This window comes from Vanellus vanellus, assembly GCF_965231255.1.
Source record: "Vanellus vanellus genome assembly, chromosome: 13".
In the NCBI taxonomy this organism is placed as follows: Eukaryota; Metazoa; Chordata; class Aves; order Charadriiformes; family Charadriidae; genus Vanellus; species Vanellus vanellus.
The window spans coordinates 17,509,702-17,526,122 of NC_138918.1; the positions used below are offsets into that span (position 1 = coordinate 17,509,702).

General features: G+C 40.7%; 1 protein-coding gene across 1 annotated transcript in view; it reads right to left on the reverse strand.

Annotated features, from left to right (window-relative positions):
* Positions 1-16,421, reverse strand: part of SLIT3 (slit guidance ligand 3) — a gene marked incomplete at its 5' end in the record, with an annotated part of 534,750 nt that overhangs the window by 194,082 nt on the left and 324,247 nt on the right. Inside the window, 2 exons of the mRNA XM_082489776.1 lie at positions 8,681-8,844; positions 13,914-13,985. Coding sequence (XP_082345902.1) covers positions 8,681-8,844; positions 13,914-13,985 — 236 coding nt within the window. The remainder of the gene's footprint in view (positions 1-8,680; positions 8,845-13,913; positions 13,986-16,421) is intronic.

The following is a 16,421-nucleotide window of genomic DNA, read 5'->3' on the forward strand; positions in this document are numbered from 1 at the left end:
TTGCAGTGAAAGGAAGGTCTGGCATAATGAACAGAGCTTACTTTATTCTACAAAAACCTACTTTGCATGTTTCAAAATCTATCAGTAAAGTAATACCATTGAAAATCAGACCTTACGTCACATTGTCTTATCCTAAAAGCACTAATATTGCAATTATTTAATTAACAATAATAGTGCCAAAATTGTATGGAATACTTCCAAACAAAATGAAGGAAACCAGGAAAAAGCAGCAGGCTCACCTGTAACAACTGAGGTCTAATAGGTAGATTTGTTCTTCTAAAGGATTAATAAAACTGCAACAGAATCTGTGAGACAACTTAAGTCCTTTCAAAACCATCACAAAGTTGTTTTTCTCTCAAGGAAATGTACTCTATTTAAATCTTCCATAGGATGGATTGAAAAGTTAGAGTTTGAATGTCTCGGCCCACTCTAAGCCTTTCTTTGAACGTCCTTCTCCAGCCGTGTCAACACAGGCATTTTCTCCTAAAAGCACCCAGAACTCAACTTTCTGACTATTGCACCATAAGGAAGGCTGTTAGCGTGTATTTGGTTCTCTGGGTTTGTAGAGTATTTGGTCTTCCAAAACAGGCTAAAGACTAAAAAAATAACGCTACTATAAAGTCTTAAATAGATGCAGTGCTTCTGGAGTTCAAATGGCATCTATGCACAGTAATCTCATGAAAGCAAATTCCACAATTTGTATAAGCAGTCTGGTAGGTGCATATGAAGTGACATTTAAAAATAGGTCCAGAAATAATACAGTGAACTTATAAATATATTCAAGCATAAAAATGAAGAGGAAGACAAATTATTTAAGTGAAAGGATACTACCTGTACAAGGTTAAATGATGGATAATGGTCATGATCAATTGTAAGCCTATGAAGGGAGTATAGTTCTGGAATGGCCTTCTAAACAGGTTATCCATTAAAGAACCTGAACTGTTTCACGATGAAGTTTGATAAAGTTATGGAAGGGATAGGAATAGTTTAAGACTACGCTTTGAGTCCCTGGGGTTTGATTTGCTGGTATTTGAAAAGGAATTTTAAACACAATTTGATTTTGCTTGATTGCTTATTTGTCTTTGCTGCTGCTTGTCCCCCTGTGTCCCGCGGCAGCTAACACAGGGCTTGCCCTGCCTCAGCACAAGAGCTGGGCTCTTCGGGAAGAGCAGGAAGATCAGATTCACTTTAATAAGTTATAGAGCGACACAGCTATTCAGAGGATGTGAGGCAGAAGGTGACATAATGAGTCATAAGGTTCTCATAATGAGACCGGGGGGGTCCAGCCTGGTCAGGAGCTCACCCAACAGCCAGATCTGGAGTGAGGAAACACTTTTTTCCAGATGAGTGGGCAAGGACTGAAGACTGAAGCATTGTCCCCTTCCCAGAGCCACCTCAGAATCGTTTGCCATTTGGGACGCGCTAAGGAATGCGGGGCAATGGCGACCTTTCTTGCCTTCCTCCTGGGACAGGCTGAGGTTGCTGCCTTTGGTCTTTTGCAAGAGACCTCTGGGTCATTCAAGGATTTATAGAATAAAATTCTTACAGATCCTCTCACCTAAACCCGTTTGCTTGCAATTTTCATTCAATTAGCCAGGATATCCCTTCAGTTTTGGCACGGGTCGCCGGGCGCGGGCGGGCCGCGGGGCGGGCACTGTGAGGAGAGGCCGGGCTGCCCCCTGCCGGCCCGGCCGCTTCCCGCCGCCTCCAGCCCGCCTCAGCGCAGCCCCGCTGCAGGCCGGGCCCGGCCTGTCAGGGCGCCCGGTGGTGGTGCCTCTGTGAAAGTGCGTTTGAGAAAGGGCAAAACGGTGCCAGGCGGTCAGGAGTGAGGTAAAAGGTGTGAGAAACAGCCCTGCGAAGGCAGCGACTGAGGAGCGGGAGGAGGTGCGGGAGCAGATGCTCTTCTCCCCCCAGTCCTGCTGCGGAGGGGCAGTGAGGGCAGCTGGGTGGGCGCCCGGCCGCAGTCCACCCACCACTGTTGTCATGCAACTATATAACATCACTAAATTTTATGGGCAGTAAAACAGAAATTCACTTGAACCCGATACTGACTGTACACAACTTTGTATTTGCTGCCTCTTCGTTTATGGAATTCTGCAGCCATTTTACAAGCAGCTCTATGCTGTTTTTAATTACTTTTACTAACTGAGTATCCATAAATGTGTTGCCAATCACATACGTGTATTGAACAGAAAAAGCCTACAGATTCCATGCGAAGGCTTGGCCACACGCTGCCAGTCAGCCCCGTTCATTCGTGTTTAGTACCACCGCTGTGGTACAGCTCCCCGGCGCGACAGACCACCACGGTGCGTCTCCACTGCATACCCAAATAGCAGCAACACACCAGTAATAAAACAAGCCACTGGTTTTGGACATTAACATAAAAACTAATCACATTATTATTCTTACAGCAACAGTAAAAAAGCTCAATGGCTGAATAATTATACCCCAACCCGCCATCATTAAATAAGCATTAAAGAACGACACATGCTGCTTTGTGGAAAAGAGAATTCCAGAACAAAGGTAATTATACTGAAAAGGTAAGACGTCATTTTCAGACTGTAAAACTAAATTTACTGTAATTTAAAGCAAATTTTCAGCTTCAGTCTTCAAAGAAATATTAAGTGCCTTAATAAATACATATTTATCCCTCAGATTTGCAAGATGACCCCCAAATAAAAAAACACCATATGTGGCATCTTACATATGAAGCAATTCAAGAAGTAAATTCTTACAGTATGAAACAACATAACCGCTAGTGCTAGAGTAAACTTAAATTTGTAATAAGAAACTTAATGGAAACGGAAAACAAACAAACTCCGATAAACAGCGATTAGTATCTCTCCAAACCTCCTATAGGATTTCATTTGAGGACCAACAAATGCACAGTATTGAAATGTTTCTTTAGACAAAGTGTCAATGTTAGTTTGTGGTAGAAAATTGTAACAGGAAGTAAAAATTCTACCAGTTCCACAAAAATTTTGTAAGACCAAATTTAAAGCACAATTTTTACCAAAAGGCGTTAAAAGCCATACAATGCTGCATAGACTCCATTGTAAGAACATTTACTGGTTCTGTTGATGGTCACAAAAAGCATGAACCAACTTAACAGTGAGAAAAAAGATGTTATTTGTCTAATGTGACTCACAAGTTGCTCTTTTGGAAAGAGGTCAAAGTTAGATGAAATGGTTAAGCTCACTTCTAAAAGCAATAAAACAGCTGTACCATGAAGATGTCCTGCACGGCAGAAAGTGACCATTCACACGCGTGCACACGCAGAGAAAAAGGCCTCCTCCTCCCACGCTGTTTATCCAGCTTCCTGTGACCATTAAAACTAAGGGCCATTAGCAGCCCTTCTCTGCATGAGCTGGGATGGGCTGCATGGAGAGAAACCGCTCTGCTCCCTCAGGAGCCATTACTACTGCCCAGCACTAGCAAAATCTGCATCTTTAGCAAATAGTCCTCCCCCATCTTTAGCTTCCAGGGAGCAGCAATCTTCCGTGCTGGCAGTACCTCCACGTCCCATGTTGAAAGGAGCAGACCTGCTGCTAGTTACGCAGATATACTGTTGCAGTGTCTTTTAAATAGGAGCAGATGGAGGGAGTTCCTCTCCCCACACACTTTTCCTTTGGCATCTTCTGAATGTTCTCATTAAGATACTAAGCTTGAGGAGTGCTATTTTATTAGTTACTCATTGTTAGTTTTCTTCTCAAAAATATGCTGTGAAGTTATTAGGAGAAAAATGAAGAAAGACAGTCTACTGAGTTTTTGTGGTCTGAGCCAGAGAGTAACAGCTATGTTTTAAGACCGTTTGAACTCACCTAAACAAATAAATCTGCTTTCTCATTAGGGCTTCCAGTCTACATTAAGCAGCAGGAAGCTAACATATTTTCCTCTTTATTATACCTCAGCTGCAGTCTCACTGTATGAATCAGAAACTCTAGATCTTCAACCAAGATTTGGATCAATCCACTATTTTCTTAAAATCAGTACCAGTTTATGTAGCCAGAAATCATTAGACAGTTGGCTCTGATAAGGATTTCTCTCTTGCATCAATTTCAGACTGAATTTTAACTTATTTCATCCAAATTACGCATCTTGATTTTCTTCAGGTTCTTGTAGATCCTCTGAATGGAAACTAAGGATCAAGAATCAGAGAAAATGGTTTCTAATGAAAAAGAGAATGACATATGGATCCAATTTCCTCCTCTACAGTGCTTGTTTCATTTTTAAAGTATCTTAGAAAAGTACTTAAAAATCACATATTTTACATATTTAAACTATGTTAAATTTCATATCGCAGGACATACAGGACAAATCAGCTCCAAATTAACATCAAGATTTTAGAATCTGGTGCTTCTTACATGAGAAAAGCATGAATTCATTAACTGTTAGAAATATCAATCTCTGGTCTATTCTAAGAAATCTCATCCAATCTTCATACTCCATTGTATATGCTGTCCACTGTAAAACACCTCAAGCTACTGGCCAAAACAGTAACAATTCTGTATCAGCCTGCACGTTCAAGGTCAACACCAAGTCCTACCATATTGCCTCACAATCAGCCGCAACAGTACCAGAGAAAAATCAACTTCCTCCCACCACCCACTAAAATCAGCCCACAGTCTCTGCCTGCTTATCTACCAGATAGTCCTCTGCCAGCAACCAGTTGAGAACTGATGACATTTGAGCTCTTCTGACAGCAGCCAGCTGAGGACAGCGGTGGCTGATGTATGCTACACATCACAGTATGAGACATGATGCTCCTGAATGCATCTGCTTTATTCTTAGATGTGCAGTTCAGATGCATATTTATTTACTCGTGTATATACTTAGGAAAACCAGAATGATTAATCATTGTAAAAACATCCAAATGGGGTCACTCAGTGGGTCCTGCAGAGACCACTGAAAAGACCAAGGTGCTGCTGATGGTACAACTTCATGAACCCACTGCTTCAGTGTGCAAAGCTGTGCAGCCGCACTAACGCAGGTGAGAAAACACATTATGACTTGACATAACTGATCAATATGTAGATTCATTTCAACTTCAATAAGTAAAGAGCAGGTAGAAGAAAAATCAAAGAGCCATAATAAAACTTATATGAGAAGAAAATGAAATAAAATTACTAGCCTAAGAAGGTCAGAGGAGGACAAGAGACAGGCAAATAGGCACAGAGAGAGAGAGTGTGTGTTCCAGAGAAACAGACAAGAGTTAGAGAGACAGAGTTAGAAAAAGAGAAGCCAGTTCAACAGTGAAACATCTGAACATGGGGAGGAAGCTGGGTTTGATCCAACCAAAGACTGGAAGGCTCTAAGAGGTACCGAGCATAAGCCAGCACCCCCAGATGCTTCTCTGCTAGCTAAGGGAACAGAAAAATAAACAGTTCCCAAGGATCAGAGTGCAGGTAGTATTCCAACTGACATCAAGTCTTTGTTTAGTGTATCGTTTCTCTTGTCACGGCAATGTGGCAGTGAATTGCAAGGTTATGGTGGAGAAAGGGGAAAAATACATCATGCTATGTGCAGCATATCAACTGGTGCCACGCAATTTCCCCTTCTACAACATACTGTCTTGTAGGAGACTGTCTCACCAAACACATCCCATAGCTCAATAAGGAAGGAGGAAGAGCCTGCTTGGAGATTTCTTTGGGAGCAGATGGTTTTAAGGCAAAGGCCCAGGAAGGCTGCTCTGTCAGGGGGGCTCTGGAGGAGAGACTCTCCTACGAGGAGGGGACAGCTTGCTGAAGAATCCAGCCAGCAGGCTGTGGTGGGTGACAGAACTGCCAGCAGTACCCAGCACTCTCCCCCAATGGCGAGGGGCCATGTAGTCCCAACCCTGCGCAATTCTGTTAATGACCTTTCCCCTGCCTCCTCAGTAACACAAATCCAATTAGACATATTTGCAAACCTTTCTCCAGGCAACTGTGCACTGCTTAATCCTACACACTTACCTACAGTTCTGAGCCAAACAATCATGGGCATGAACAAGTGAAACCTGGAATAGCTTTTCCGCTGCTCACAATTTGCTTACGAGTGCCATCTGAATTAGCATTTTTATAATTTACGTGCACAAGCTGAACAACATTTTTGAAACTCTGACTCTAAGTTTACACAGGTATGACTCGGTTTACACAGCTATATCTGCACATAATTCTGACTTCAGCAACATTATCTTGACAGACTTTGCACAGTGCTTATAAACATCACTGTACAGGAGTGGTAGCATAGTGTCCAGAAGGAATCAAGCCAATTCGAGTTCCAATTACGGCACTTCTCTATCAGTGTTTCGCTTTTTCTTTTCCAACTTACGCTATTCCTTGGTATGTAGCATTCAAAATTTAATTCCAAAGGAACATTTGTCATAAAATTCTTAAAAAAACAAAACTATTTTTGCATAGGGTTTAAAGAATAACCAGAAGGCAATTTTTCAAGGATGTTTTTCTTCTTTCCCCAAATTATTTGATTCTCCTCTTCCTGCTTTGAAACATGCAAAAGCACAAGTTTTGAAGGGGAGTGCTCTGATGAAGCCCAGTTTACAGTGGAGGAAAAGCTGGGTTTTCTTTTGCTGTGGTGATATTGCCGCTGCCATAAAAACACAAGTGCTTGAAATGCTGAGCCTATACTTAAACAGAGTAGTTCACTACATTGTATTTCAGCTCTTCATAACTGTGATGCGAAGGCGGCTTTCACTGCCAGCTTGAGGCTAGTTACAGTGATTCATATAAGCTTAAATTGTATAAAATTCCTTTGCAGAGAGACAAGTTCAGTTCACTATTCACCTCCTGTCCTAGTTTGACTTCATAGTCAAACACGAACAAGTTATGCTGTAAAATCAGGAATAAGAACTGTAGTAGGAGCAGGGAAGATTTATATCCTCTTTAAACTAGCTGTCCATTTAGGTTTTTGTGAAGCTAGCACGTACTAAACCGAGTTCTCTGCTAAATCCTCCACTAAAATGAGCTCTTCAAATGCATTTCTTTTTCAGTATATTTCATTTCACAAATGAGGGCTAGGGGATACAGTTGATGGACTGTCTCACTGGAAGCTTCCTTCATTTAACTTTTATTCATTCATGTTTTAATAAAAAGCAGGCCAAGCTTGAGAGTTCTCTTACATGTTCTTGGTCCAACATGCAATTGTTAAAAACCTTTTCTTTTGGAAGTCACAGTCTGCACAGAAGACTCAGTTTAGATGAGTTCTGTCCACGTTACATTTCTCATTCAGCAATTATCTCCTCTCCTGATCTGAACAACTCTTCTTCCTTCACTTCACTGTATCATAAATCCAAATAGCTGAACTCATGCCCCATATGAAACGTCATTTCATAAGAAAGAAATGCTGTGGTTACATCTTTGGTAAAATTAGATTCTGCTAATAGCTTAATTCATTTATCCATTTCTTTTATCCTTCCTCTCCCAAGACTGTTAGATTTCTAAACTTTTCTTTTAGTTAAACTTCCGATGTAATTTATCAGATATTCTGGGGATCCTCAAATCTCTACAGCTGTGCAGAAGCTGCTCAGCACTCTCAAAAATCATGTCACAAAAATCACTGTTACACAATTTCATTTTCCATATGCCCATAACACTTCCTGCACACCTCCAGGGCTGGGCATAAATTTACCGTCCACAATAAAGTTAAGGGAATCAAACCCTTCTTCTCTAAGTACAACTGTTTCTCTTTCTTTGTCTCATGTAAATGAAACTATAGAAAAAAAGGCATTCCTAACAACACTTCTAGCACTAGCACTTGTACTGTATTTCCATCAGTCAACCCACGTACCAAGACGATAAAGCTTTAGGGCTCACAGGCTGTGAGAGATAAAGAACACAATAACACAAGACTTACAGTCTATCAAGATTAGGACTCACATCCACTTCATAACAAGCTCCCTGTGTTACTTACCGTTTGGCCTGAAAAATATCTCCAAACTTGTGTCTGCTTGCGTCTGGTATTTCCCCCCGCCCTTTTATTTTTCAGAGCATACGCACTGCCATGCCTCTTCTCTGCCAGATCTCTTTCTTTCAGCCAAATTCAGAGATTTCTTTTTGCATTTTTTTTATGTTTTTCTGTCTTTTTTTTTTTCTTTTTCTTTTAAGAAAATGCATTTCTATCACAAAAGAGCCAAGTGCAGTTCCAGAGACTTGATGAATAGGCCCAACATATACACACACAGTTTGTGAGTTGGCCGTGTACCATCAGCCCCATTTATCAGTGTGGAAACTTGTAAAACAGTGAAGCGCATTGCTGCCCTAAGAATCCTGTTTCAATCCCTGGGATAAAATCTGCTCCTCTGTTTCTATAGTTCAATCATTTACCAATAGACTCAGATTAGCATTTTCTATTTCCTTTTGTATTCCAGTCAGCTGTAGAGCTCTTCCCTTGAGAAATACCAAATTATCCACACATAACTGATTTTTTATGTTGATATCATTGGCAATGCTAAACTAGAAAAAATAATTCGAGAACTGAAATGTTAACTGGAATCCAATAATTCTTGTAAAACTGGAAAAAAATAACAATTTGATCTACTCCCATACAGTTTAACAATGATAAAACAAACAAGATTGCTACAGAATGGGATTCAAACACAACATCATAATTTTCCACTCACTGTTTTTATGTGAATATCAATATAACACCATCAGCTGATAGATAAATGAATAATTGGCACCATTACCAGAGCAGACAAAGTCCTTCTTCTGAACCTCCGCCACAAGAAAACCCCGCAGGTTTACAGGTGCCAAGCAGAAGGTGAACTGCCCGATAGTGCGCCTCTGCCGCAGCCAGTCAGACAGCCAGGCCAGGTGGCAGTCACAGTGCAGGAAGTTGGAGTGAAGCCGCCTACAAAAGACCGAACAGCACTAAAGTTATTAGCAGGTTTTTTAACAAAAGACACAAACCAGAGCAATTAAGCACAAGCCTTGTCTGGCTCTTCACCACAATTTAAGTAGGACCATTGCAGGTTATTGGTTACAGTTGAGTCAGGTCTTGACTGTCTACATTGTCATATACAATATACATATAATATACAAATGTCCACATATAAATTAGTGCTATTATTTATAATGTCTTGGAAGAATTAATTTAAATAATTACATGCCTATAGGTAATCATGAGCTGGCCATTCTAGAGAAGAGAACATGCAGAATTTAAGATTCCTCCAAGTAATCACTTTGCCTGTAATTCCATATCAGAAATAACTGCATGAATGTGATGCCTTTGAGTGAATTCAAAGGATGGCTTGTATAAACACAAGGACCAGGCTGAAAAACAGGATGATAGGTGATTCTTCACTCTTCTCTCTCCTTTGGGGGGAGAGAGATATCCCCCACACCAGAGACTATTGATACTTTGTATGTTCCTGCCTTGCCTGTACAAATTCACCAATACCCTTTCTACTGTGGCAATTTAATGCAAGTATGAGGGTTCTAGACAAGAATTTTCAACTCACACTGAAGAAGGGGACCACGACATTGCCGCAGCTGTTCTTTGGAAGGGAAGATCTAGCCACACAGCTCCCTTACCAGCCTGCTCCATGCCTGCCACTAGATACTTGCAGAAGCATCATCACATTGCAGGGGGAAGTCTGCAAGATGATGGATGCATTCAGGGAGCGAATCTGGTAATTTTAATAGCTACCAAACTTTAGGTCAAAAACAAAAGCTCAGGACATTAATTATTTCATTCCTTGTAATGAGTCATACATTTGCAGTGTTATACCAAAGCTGAAACGATAAAACAGATTGAAAATCCTGTCAGAAATGGTTAGACAAAGCATTATTCACTAATATTGCAGGCATTACATTTAAAAAAAACCCACACAACTGGTGTCCACAGAATTTAGCCTTGTCCATCCACCACAGAAATTAACAGTCTGTGAGATCTTCATATTGCACGGCAGCAGTGGCGCCCGGGCTGACAGTGCCCAGATTTGTATGTCTGGGGTGGGCAGTCACAGTAAAAGACCACAAATCTGGAACAGAGAGTTTATCCTGTAGAGACAGAAGACACTAGTCTCCTGGAAGCACTGCGAAATCTAATTGTTTTAGAAGGATGGCTAGAAGACTTTGTGTTTGGGGATTATGAAGCTATTTAGTTGACACTGCACTAAGTTAGATTTCTTGTAAAATGTTTTGCTATTATGAACCATTAATCTGCCTGGAACACTTTTTGTTGACTGAAAGAACAAATAAATACATTTACATAGAAAAGAGAACAAATACCATCTAGCCAGAAATCATCCTAAGGAAGATTTTGTTCTAACTTAGAGAGTAAGTTTAATTTAAATCCTTTAAAGTGAAATCCCTTCCCACCACAGCAGTCAACAATGATACTCAGAATCATCGTCCTTCAAGAACTGAAACAGAGCTCATCCCATGCCATTCCCTGCATCCCCTGTATGGATGTAGGCAGGCAGGAGTAGTAAGACTGTAATTTCACAAAAAGGGGCAGCTTTCCAGTTCTGTGAGTTGTCTTTTTTTCATCACTAAATTTGTATAGCTGGTTTCTGGGTTTTCCCATTTTAGTAGTGCAAGCTACTCTTCGCCAGCTCACCTGCCTCAGCAAAGCTTTACCTTGTCATTTGTTCAAGTTTTTTGTGCAGGTATTCTACAGTCTGCTTTTGAGAGGAGACCATTTGGAGACTCTATCAAGCTTAACACAGCTGCCGATTAGAATATATTTTTAATTATTATATTAATGAATACAGCCACAAAAAGAATTTTCACAGTACTTCAAAAGCCTAGTACACCAATTCCCTGTGAACATGAAAAGCACCGATTTGGTACATTTTCAGTTTACCTTTAAATAAAAAAATTAAAACAAATTATGCAATTACCTATCTTAGCGGTCACTCACACATGCAGAGAACAGGACACTTGCCATTAAGCAAATAGGTATGGGGGACATGCTTTAACATAAATAAAGCTGTTTCAAGCAAAGGAAAGCAGATCAATAAAAACTAATTCCTGTCACTGCCAATCAAGGCTAAAAGATCAATGAAATTTAGCAACAGAAAATACAGTTAAATAAAAAAGGTTAGCACAGAAGAGCTGATTTTTTTAAAGAATTCTTCAAGTGCTTCAAATCTTACCAGCACATTTCTTTTTTTTTGTTTATTTCCCCCGAGAGGTCATGTTCAAGTTGAATATACTCTTTATTTTTCCTTCTCTTTTCTTAAATGAGCAGATTGTTGAGAGCCAGGGAGAAAAAGCTATTTATCCACAGAACGATCACAGCAGATGCAGCACGAGCAGCCCCAAATGTCCTGCTAATGGATCTCACCAGTGTGCGAAAGAGACAGAGGGAAAATGCTATCCACACCGCACTGGGCCTCAGCTGGATGGGAAAAAGGGCTTCTCCCTACTTACGTAATATTCAGACCAGGGAATCCCTACAAGAGCCTCTAAAAAAAAAAACGCCTAAGTTTGAAGCTATTTGAGAAGGTGTACAAACTGATGATCATTTTTTAAGAAAACAGTAGAGTTGCCAAACTGCAATCGACATCATTCATAAACCATTTGGACTGAATTTGCCTCAACAACCAAGACATGAAACAGTAGATCTTATTCAGCCATTACGCCTCAGACGGCTTTCTCCTTTCATGCAAACTGTCCACTGAGGTTGTATATTAATGCAGGAGAAAAGGTTATCGAGTGAAATAAAGCTCAGGAAACTAGGGAGAGTATTAACAGTTCTCCCCGAATAATATCTTCATATAAATATTTTACATAGGTGAACAAAAACAGATCAGTTTTCCGTGTGCTGAGTTGTATGTTAGTTGTTAGTGTATTACTATCCATTTACACAAAAATCTGTTAAAACAGTATCAGCCTTAATTCTGAACAGAAGCTATTAAGAAAATAGAGTAATATGTAGCTATGCAAACTTATTTTATTAATAATTATAATTAATAAAGTATTAGTTGTGAAAAGTGCTAAGATGACGGGCATAGGGAAGGCGCAGCAGAAGAAATGATGAAATTATATTTGATTGCTGTATTTATCTTATATTAATTGCTATTTTGATGACTTACCTGCCTCTGTTGAAACAGATGGAAGGAAATACAGAAAGTTAAACCATTTTACTGTATTTTCACCTGTCTGCGTAGGACTTTTTAATCCCTATATTGAACTGCTGAGAAGGGTACTGCATGTTATTTGGCAGTCTTTGGAGACTGAAACATGCCACTTGATATTGATGAAACTACCTTTACAGAACACGAGGTGAATGAATACGAATGCAAGTTTGCAAAGGTGCCCTTTTAGCCACAGAGCCTAAATTAAATTTCCAGCAAATCCTTTTAGAGTGGGTCAGCATTCATGTTCTATAAAATGTGGCTCTCAGAATTCAATATAAAAGCTTCCCTTTATAAATCCTATTTATGACTTCCTTCCTTTTTTTTTTTTCTTCCCCCCCACCCCCCCCCTTAATTACAACAGAGGGGGATTAGTCAGTGTAAGTCTCCAGGGAGCTATATACAAAGCCATCTCCGAAATTAAACTAAAAGGAAAATGGCAGAAGGCATTGAGCTCTGGTAACAGACAAGACTGACTAATCTGAAGAAGCCAGGCAAATTTTCTGGACCACTGTGACTGAATGAGAAAAGGTAAAACTCTAGGAAACTTAACCAACCTTACCTTCATCTTCTTTAGCCGTTGTCTTCTAAAAGACAAACACCTAATTTCCATTTAATTACTTACATTAAAATCTATGAATGTCACCATTTAATGAAGAATGTAAATTTAAATCAGAGGTTATCTTACATAGATTGGCACGAGTAAGAGCCATTTTTCTTCAGTTCTGTTAACTTATTTAATAGGATTTTACACATGTATATATAACATCTGTGAAGCATTTTATTTCTTCAGTGCCATAGAAAAATTTCAGGCTGGCTACTGTTTCCCTTTGTTTGCTTTTAGGCCTAAATACCTCTTGGTTGACTTTGAGATTTTGGATGAAAAAGCAGATAGACTTTGTTTAAACTTGACTTTTCCTGAAGTTGTGTATTCCCGAAAGGAATTTAATGGAATAATTTATTTAAAGAAAATGTTTTTGGTGGGCTATGACTAAATTATACAAATGCACAAAGTATAATTTCACAATCTTTGCGTTTTGGTCTACTAAAGCCGATCAGAGCTTTTCCAGTGGAATGTTGCCCAGCTATAGAAAAATGGATTTCACATAAGAGAAGCTGTTATAAAAAATGCATCAGAATCAGTGACATTTTGTTTCAGGAAGTATCTGGAAGAGAAGCTTTTTTCAAGTTCTTTAAAAATTTTCTTGTTTCAGAAATTAGTATTCTGAATTTGAAAAGAAGAAATAGGATTTAAACACAGGGTGTTAACAAAATTAAGTAATTTGATCCATCTAAGCAGTTTTCACAATTCTGATGATGTTTCAGTTTGGAACACGTTTTCACTTTACGGAATTTTACACAGGAAAAAAATTTCCAGTTTCAGTTCCCAGGAAATTCAAAATCCTGCTAAAACCGAGTCTAACATAACCCTGAGTAAATCCAGTGAACGCGCTGTCAGGGCCCCGTGGGCACCAGCTGCCTTCACAACCCTGCCCAGCCTCAGCAGGGGCTCCGGGGTCCTGCCCTGCCCTGGGACCCCAGCCCAGCCCAGGGCTCTTGGCCCCTGCCCCAGCCCCCCTGCCTTGCCATGGGCCCCGTTGGAGCTGGTCCCCACCTGCGGTGGGTCCCTGTGGGACAGGCCCCAGTGCCAAGGCCCTGCCCTGCGCACCATGGCCACCACAGCCTCCGGCTTGTGCAGTGACCCTCTGCCTCAACACAACAGGGGGAACTGCTCACATTGGGAAGAGACTGAGATAAGGTTAACGCAAGATGACAAATATCCAAAGAGCTGGCTTACAACATCATTATTATTATATTCAAAGATATTACTCACAGAGTCCTGATCTTTGGCATGTGATTGAAACTGGTAACAGGAATGCGGGTGATGTTGTTATTGTTGAGAGTACTGTTAGGAGGAAAAAAAAAAGGGAGAAAAGAGAACAATCGATTGATCAGTTATTTACATTTCTTCACCAACACACTATTTACAGAAACAAGCTGCTAAAATTCTTGGTAATACATCTCCCAGGCTGCGAGCAGTAAGACATGCTGGCCCATACCTCAGACAACTTGTGACATACCACGAAATATCGTTAGGGCAAAGCAACCAACAGCTGCATAAGAATGGATGAAAGTTAGTATTTACCATGTCTGAGTACCAACAAGTACAGGAGACGAGTTTTTATTGACTACCGGAACAGATCCAGACTTTTTGGTTAAGCCACCACTTTGCTTGAAAACCCGGTCCAGCTTGAGTGGATGAAACACCAAACTTGCACATGGCAAGATGAAAGCTTTGCACTCCAAGCGCTCACTCGTACACAAGAAGAGAGCTGTTGACTCTCACAGCTTACACGGACACACAGCTCAAATTGCCCTTTTGAAAACAGACAGACAGATGGGTACCCTTTCTTTGGTCTCCCTATACAAAAATATATGGGTAGTGGAACAGACAGTAATAAAACGTCATGACCGAGGCACATAAGGATTTCTGCTGCTCTACCAAAGCAGAGCTTAAAGAGAAAATGATCTCAGCTGCTGGTAGGGACCCCCTTAGCGCTTCTTATGAAAAATGAACTGGCTCGATTATCATCAGCTCAGTGTGCTGCTCCCATTTATGTAGCTCCTAATTATATCAACGACTCTCTAGCAAATTAGAAGCTATAAAGTTTATCAAGATGGCACAGGAAATGGAAAGCGCTCCAACAGGGCATAATTGCCATGCTCCAAGCGCACCAAATCTGCAAATAGAGTAGCCCAGTTTGTCATAAGAATTGATGGGGCCGGCGATGAGTCCATGTCCCAGCATGGCTGGTCCTGCTGCTGGCTGCAGCTGCCTATTTGAAACATGTGGTGGACGCAGCGTGGAGCAACCTCTGCTTTATGCAAGGGGCACGGCACTGCACAGGATCACTTTGGTAGAAGATAGTGCCTTTGAGCGTTTGTGTACGTGTTGCAGAAAATACCTGCTGAAGCAACCTAACGGCACATTACCCTTCCCTTAACTATTTAGTTGTTCCAATGTTATGTATCTACATAGGACATTTAAGCAAAAGCTCTTGAAGAGTTTTACAGACGTTAACTAGCCCTCTTGGTGGTGGCCAATTTAAAACCATTCTTATAATTCTGCCTAGAAATCCCTTGGCAAAATCATCATCTACAACACCAGCAGATTAAAGCTAAATTAGATTATACCCTATTAAGACTGTTTTTCTGGTACATAGGAGGGCACATAGGCATATTGGCAAAGCCAGGAGGTTGCAGGGTAACAGGGCTATGTTCAGGCACACTCGGGAGAGGTGTGTGAGCGGGCTCTGACACTGGCAGCAGTATGTTTGTGTTGCTGCTGCACTGCATCCCAGCAGGACAGAACAGGACCACCTTGTTAGTAGGATCGTACCTGGTATTTCAGCACAGCGCTGCACCAGGTGGATGCACTATTGATCTGGAGCCAGCCTGGGGGCTGACATACCCATGACAGCAAACTGCACCACCTGAGCAAAATTACCTTTCCTTTCCAAATCCATGAGCAGAGTGGCAGAGTGAGTTACGTCAGTAAAAGCAAAGTTTTGGAGATCTGGAATCTGCATGTGAGATCTGTTGCCAAAGATCTGTGTCAGCCAAGTCACACACGCTCACACACCAGGCTGAGAAGAGCTATAGGCCTTAGTGTACCATGGCTTATAGTATAACATATAGTATTCGTTCCAGATTGTCTGGAAAACTTGATGTTGCCAAAAACTGGACAAAACACACATAACTAAGTATCAGGATCAATGGGTATATAAAATTACGGGTTTGTGTATTCAGTTTCTCAATATGCAAAGACTCCAATGCAGTCTATTATAAATTTACTGGCTAAGATGAAGAGGGAAATACTGTCAACTTCAGAAGTAAACCTGAAAATTAGCTCTTATGGCTATCAGCCGTGTCATTTTGTCAGCTGTACATCACAATCTGCACACGCCACTGCCTTACTGTGGCTTCCGCACTGGAAGCGAACACAATGAGTATCAGTGTACATCTGTAGAGGGCTGAAGAGCTCTGCCTTTGAATTCCTGCTAATGTCATGATGATACCACAAATGACCCACTGTGGCACAGTGCAAAATGAACCTCTCTCTAATTCAGTCGTTACTTCTTGATTACTTTCTTTAGGCAGTGATGCAAACCAAAGTCCTTTGTGGACAGTTTGTGAAAACAAGCATGTACATTAAGTTCAGAAAGCGAACAAAACCTCTTATAAGGATGCATACGTATATAAATCAACACACTCACCCCTCAATATCTATATTTATTTGCTATTTGCATTTGCACATGCATATTGTGAAGTTCAAAGAGGG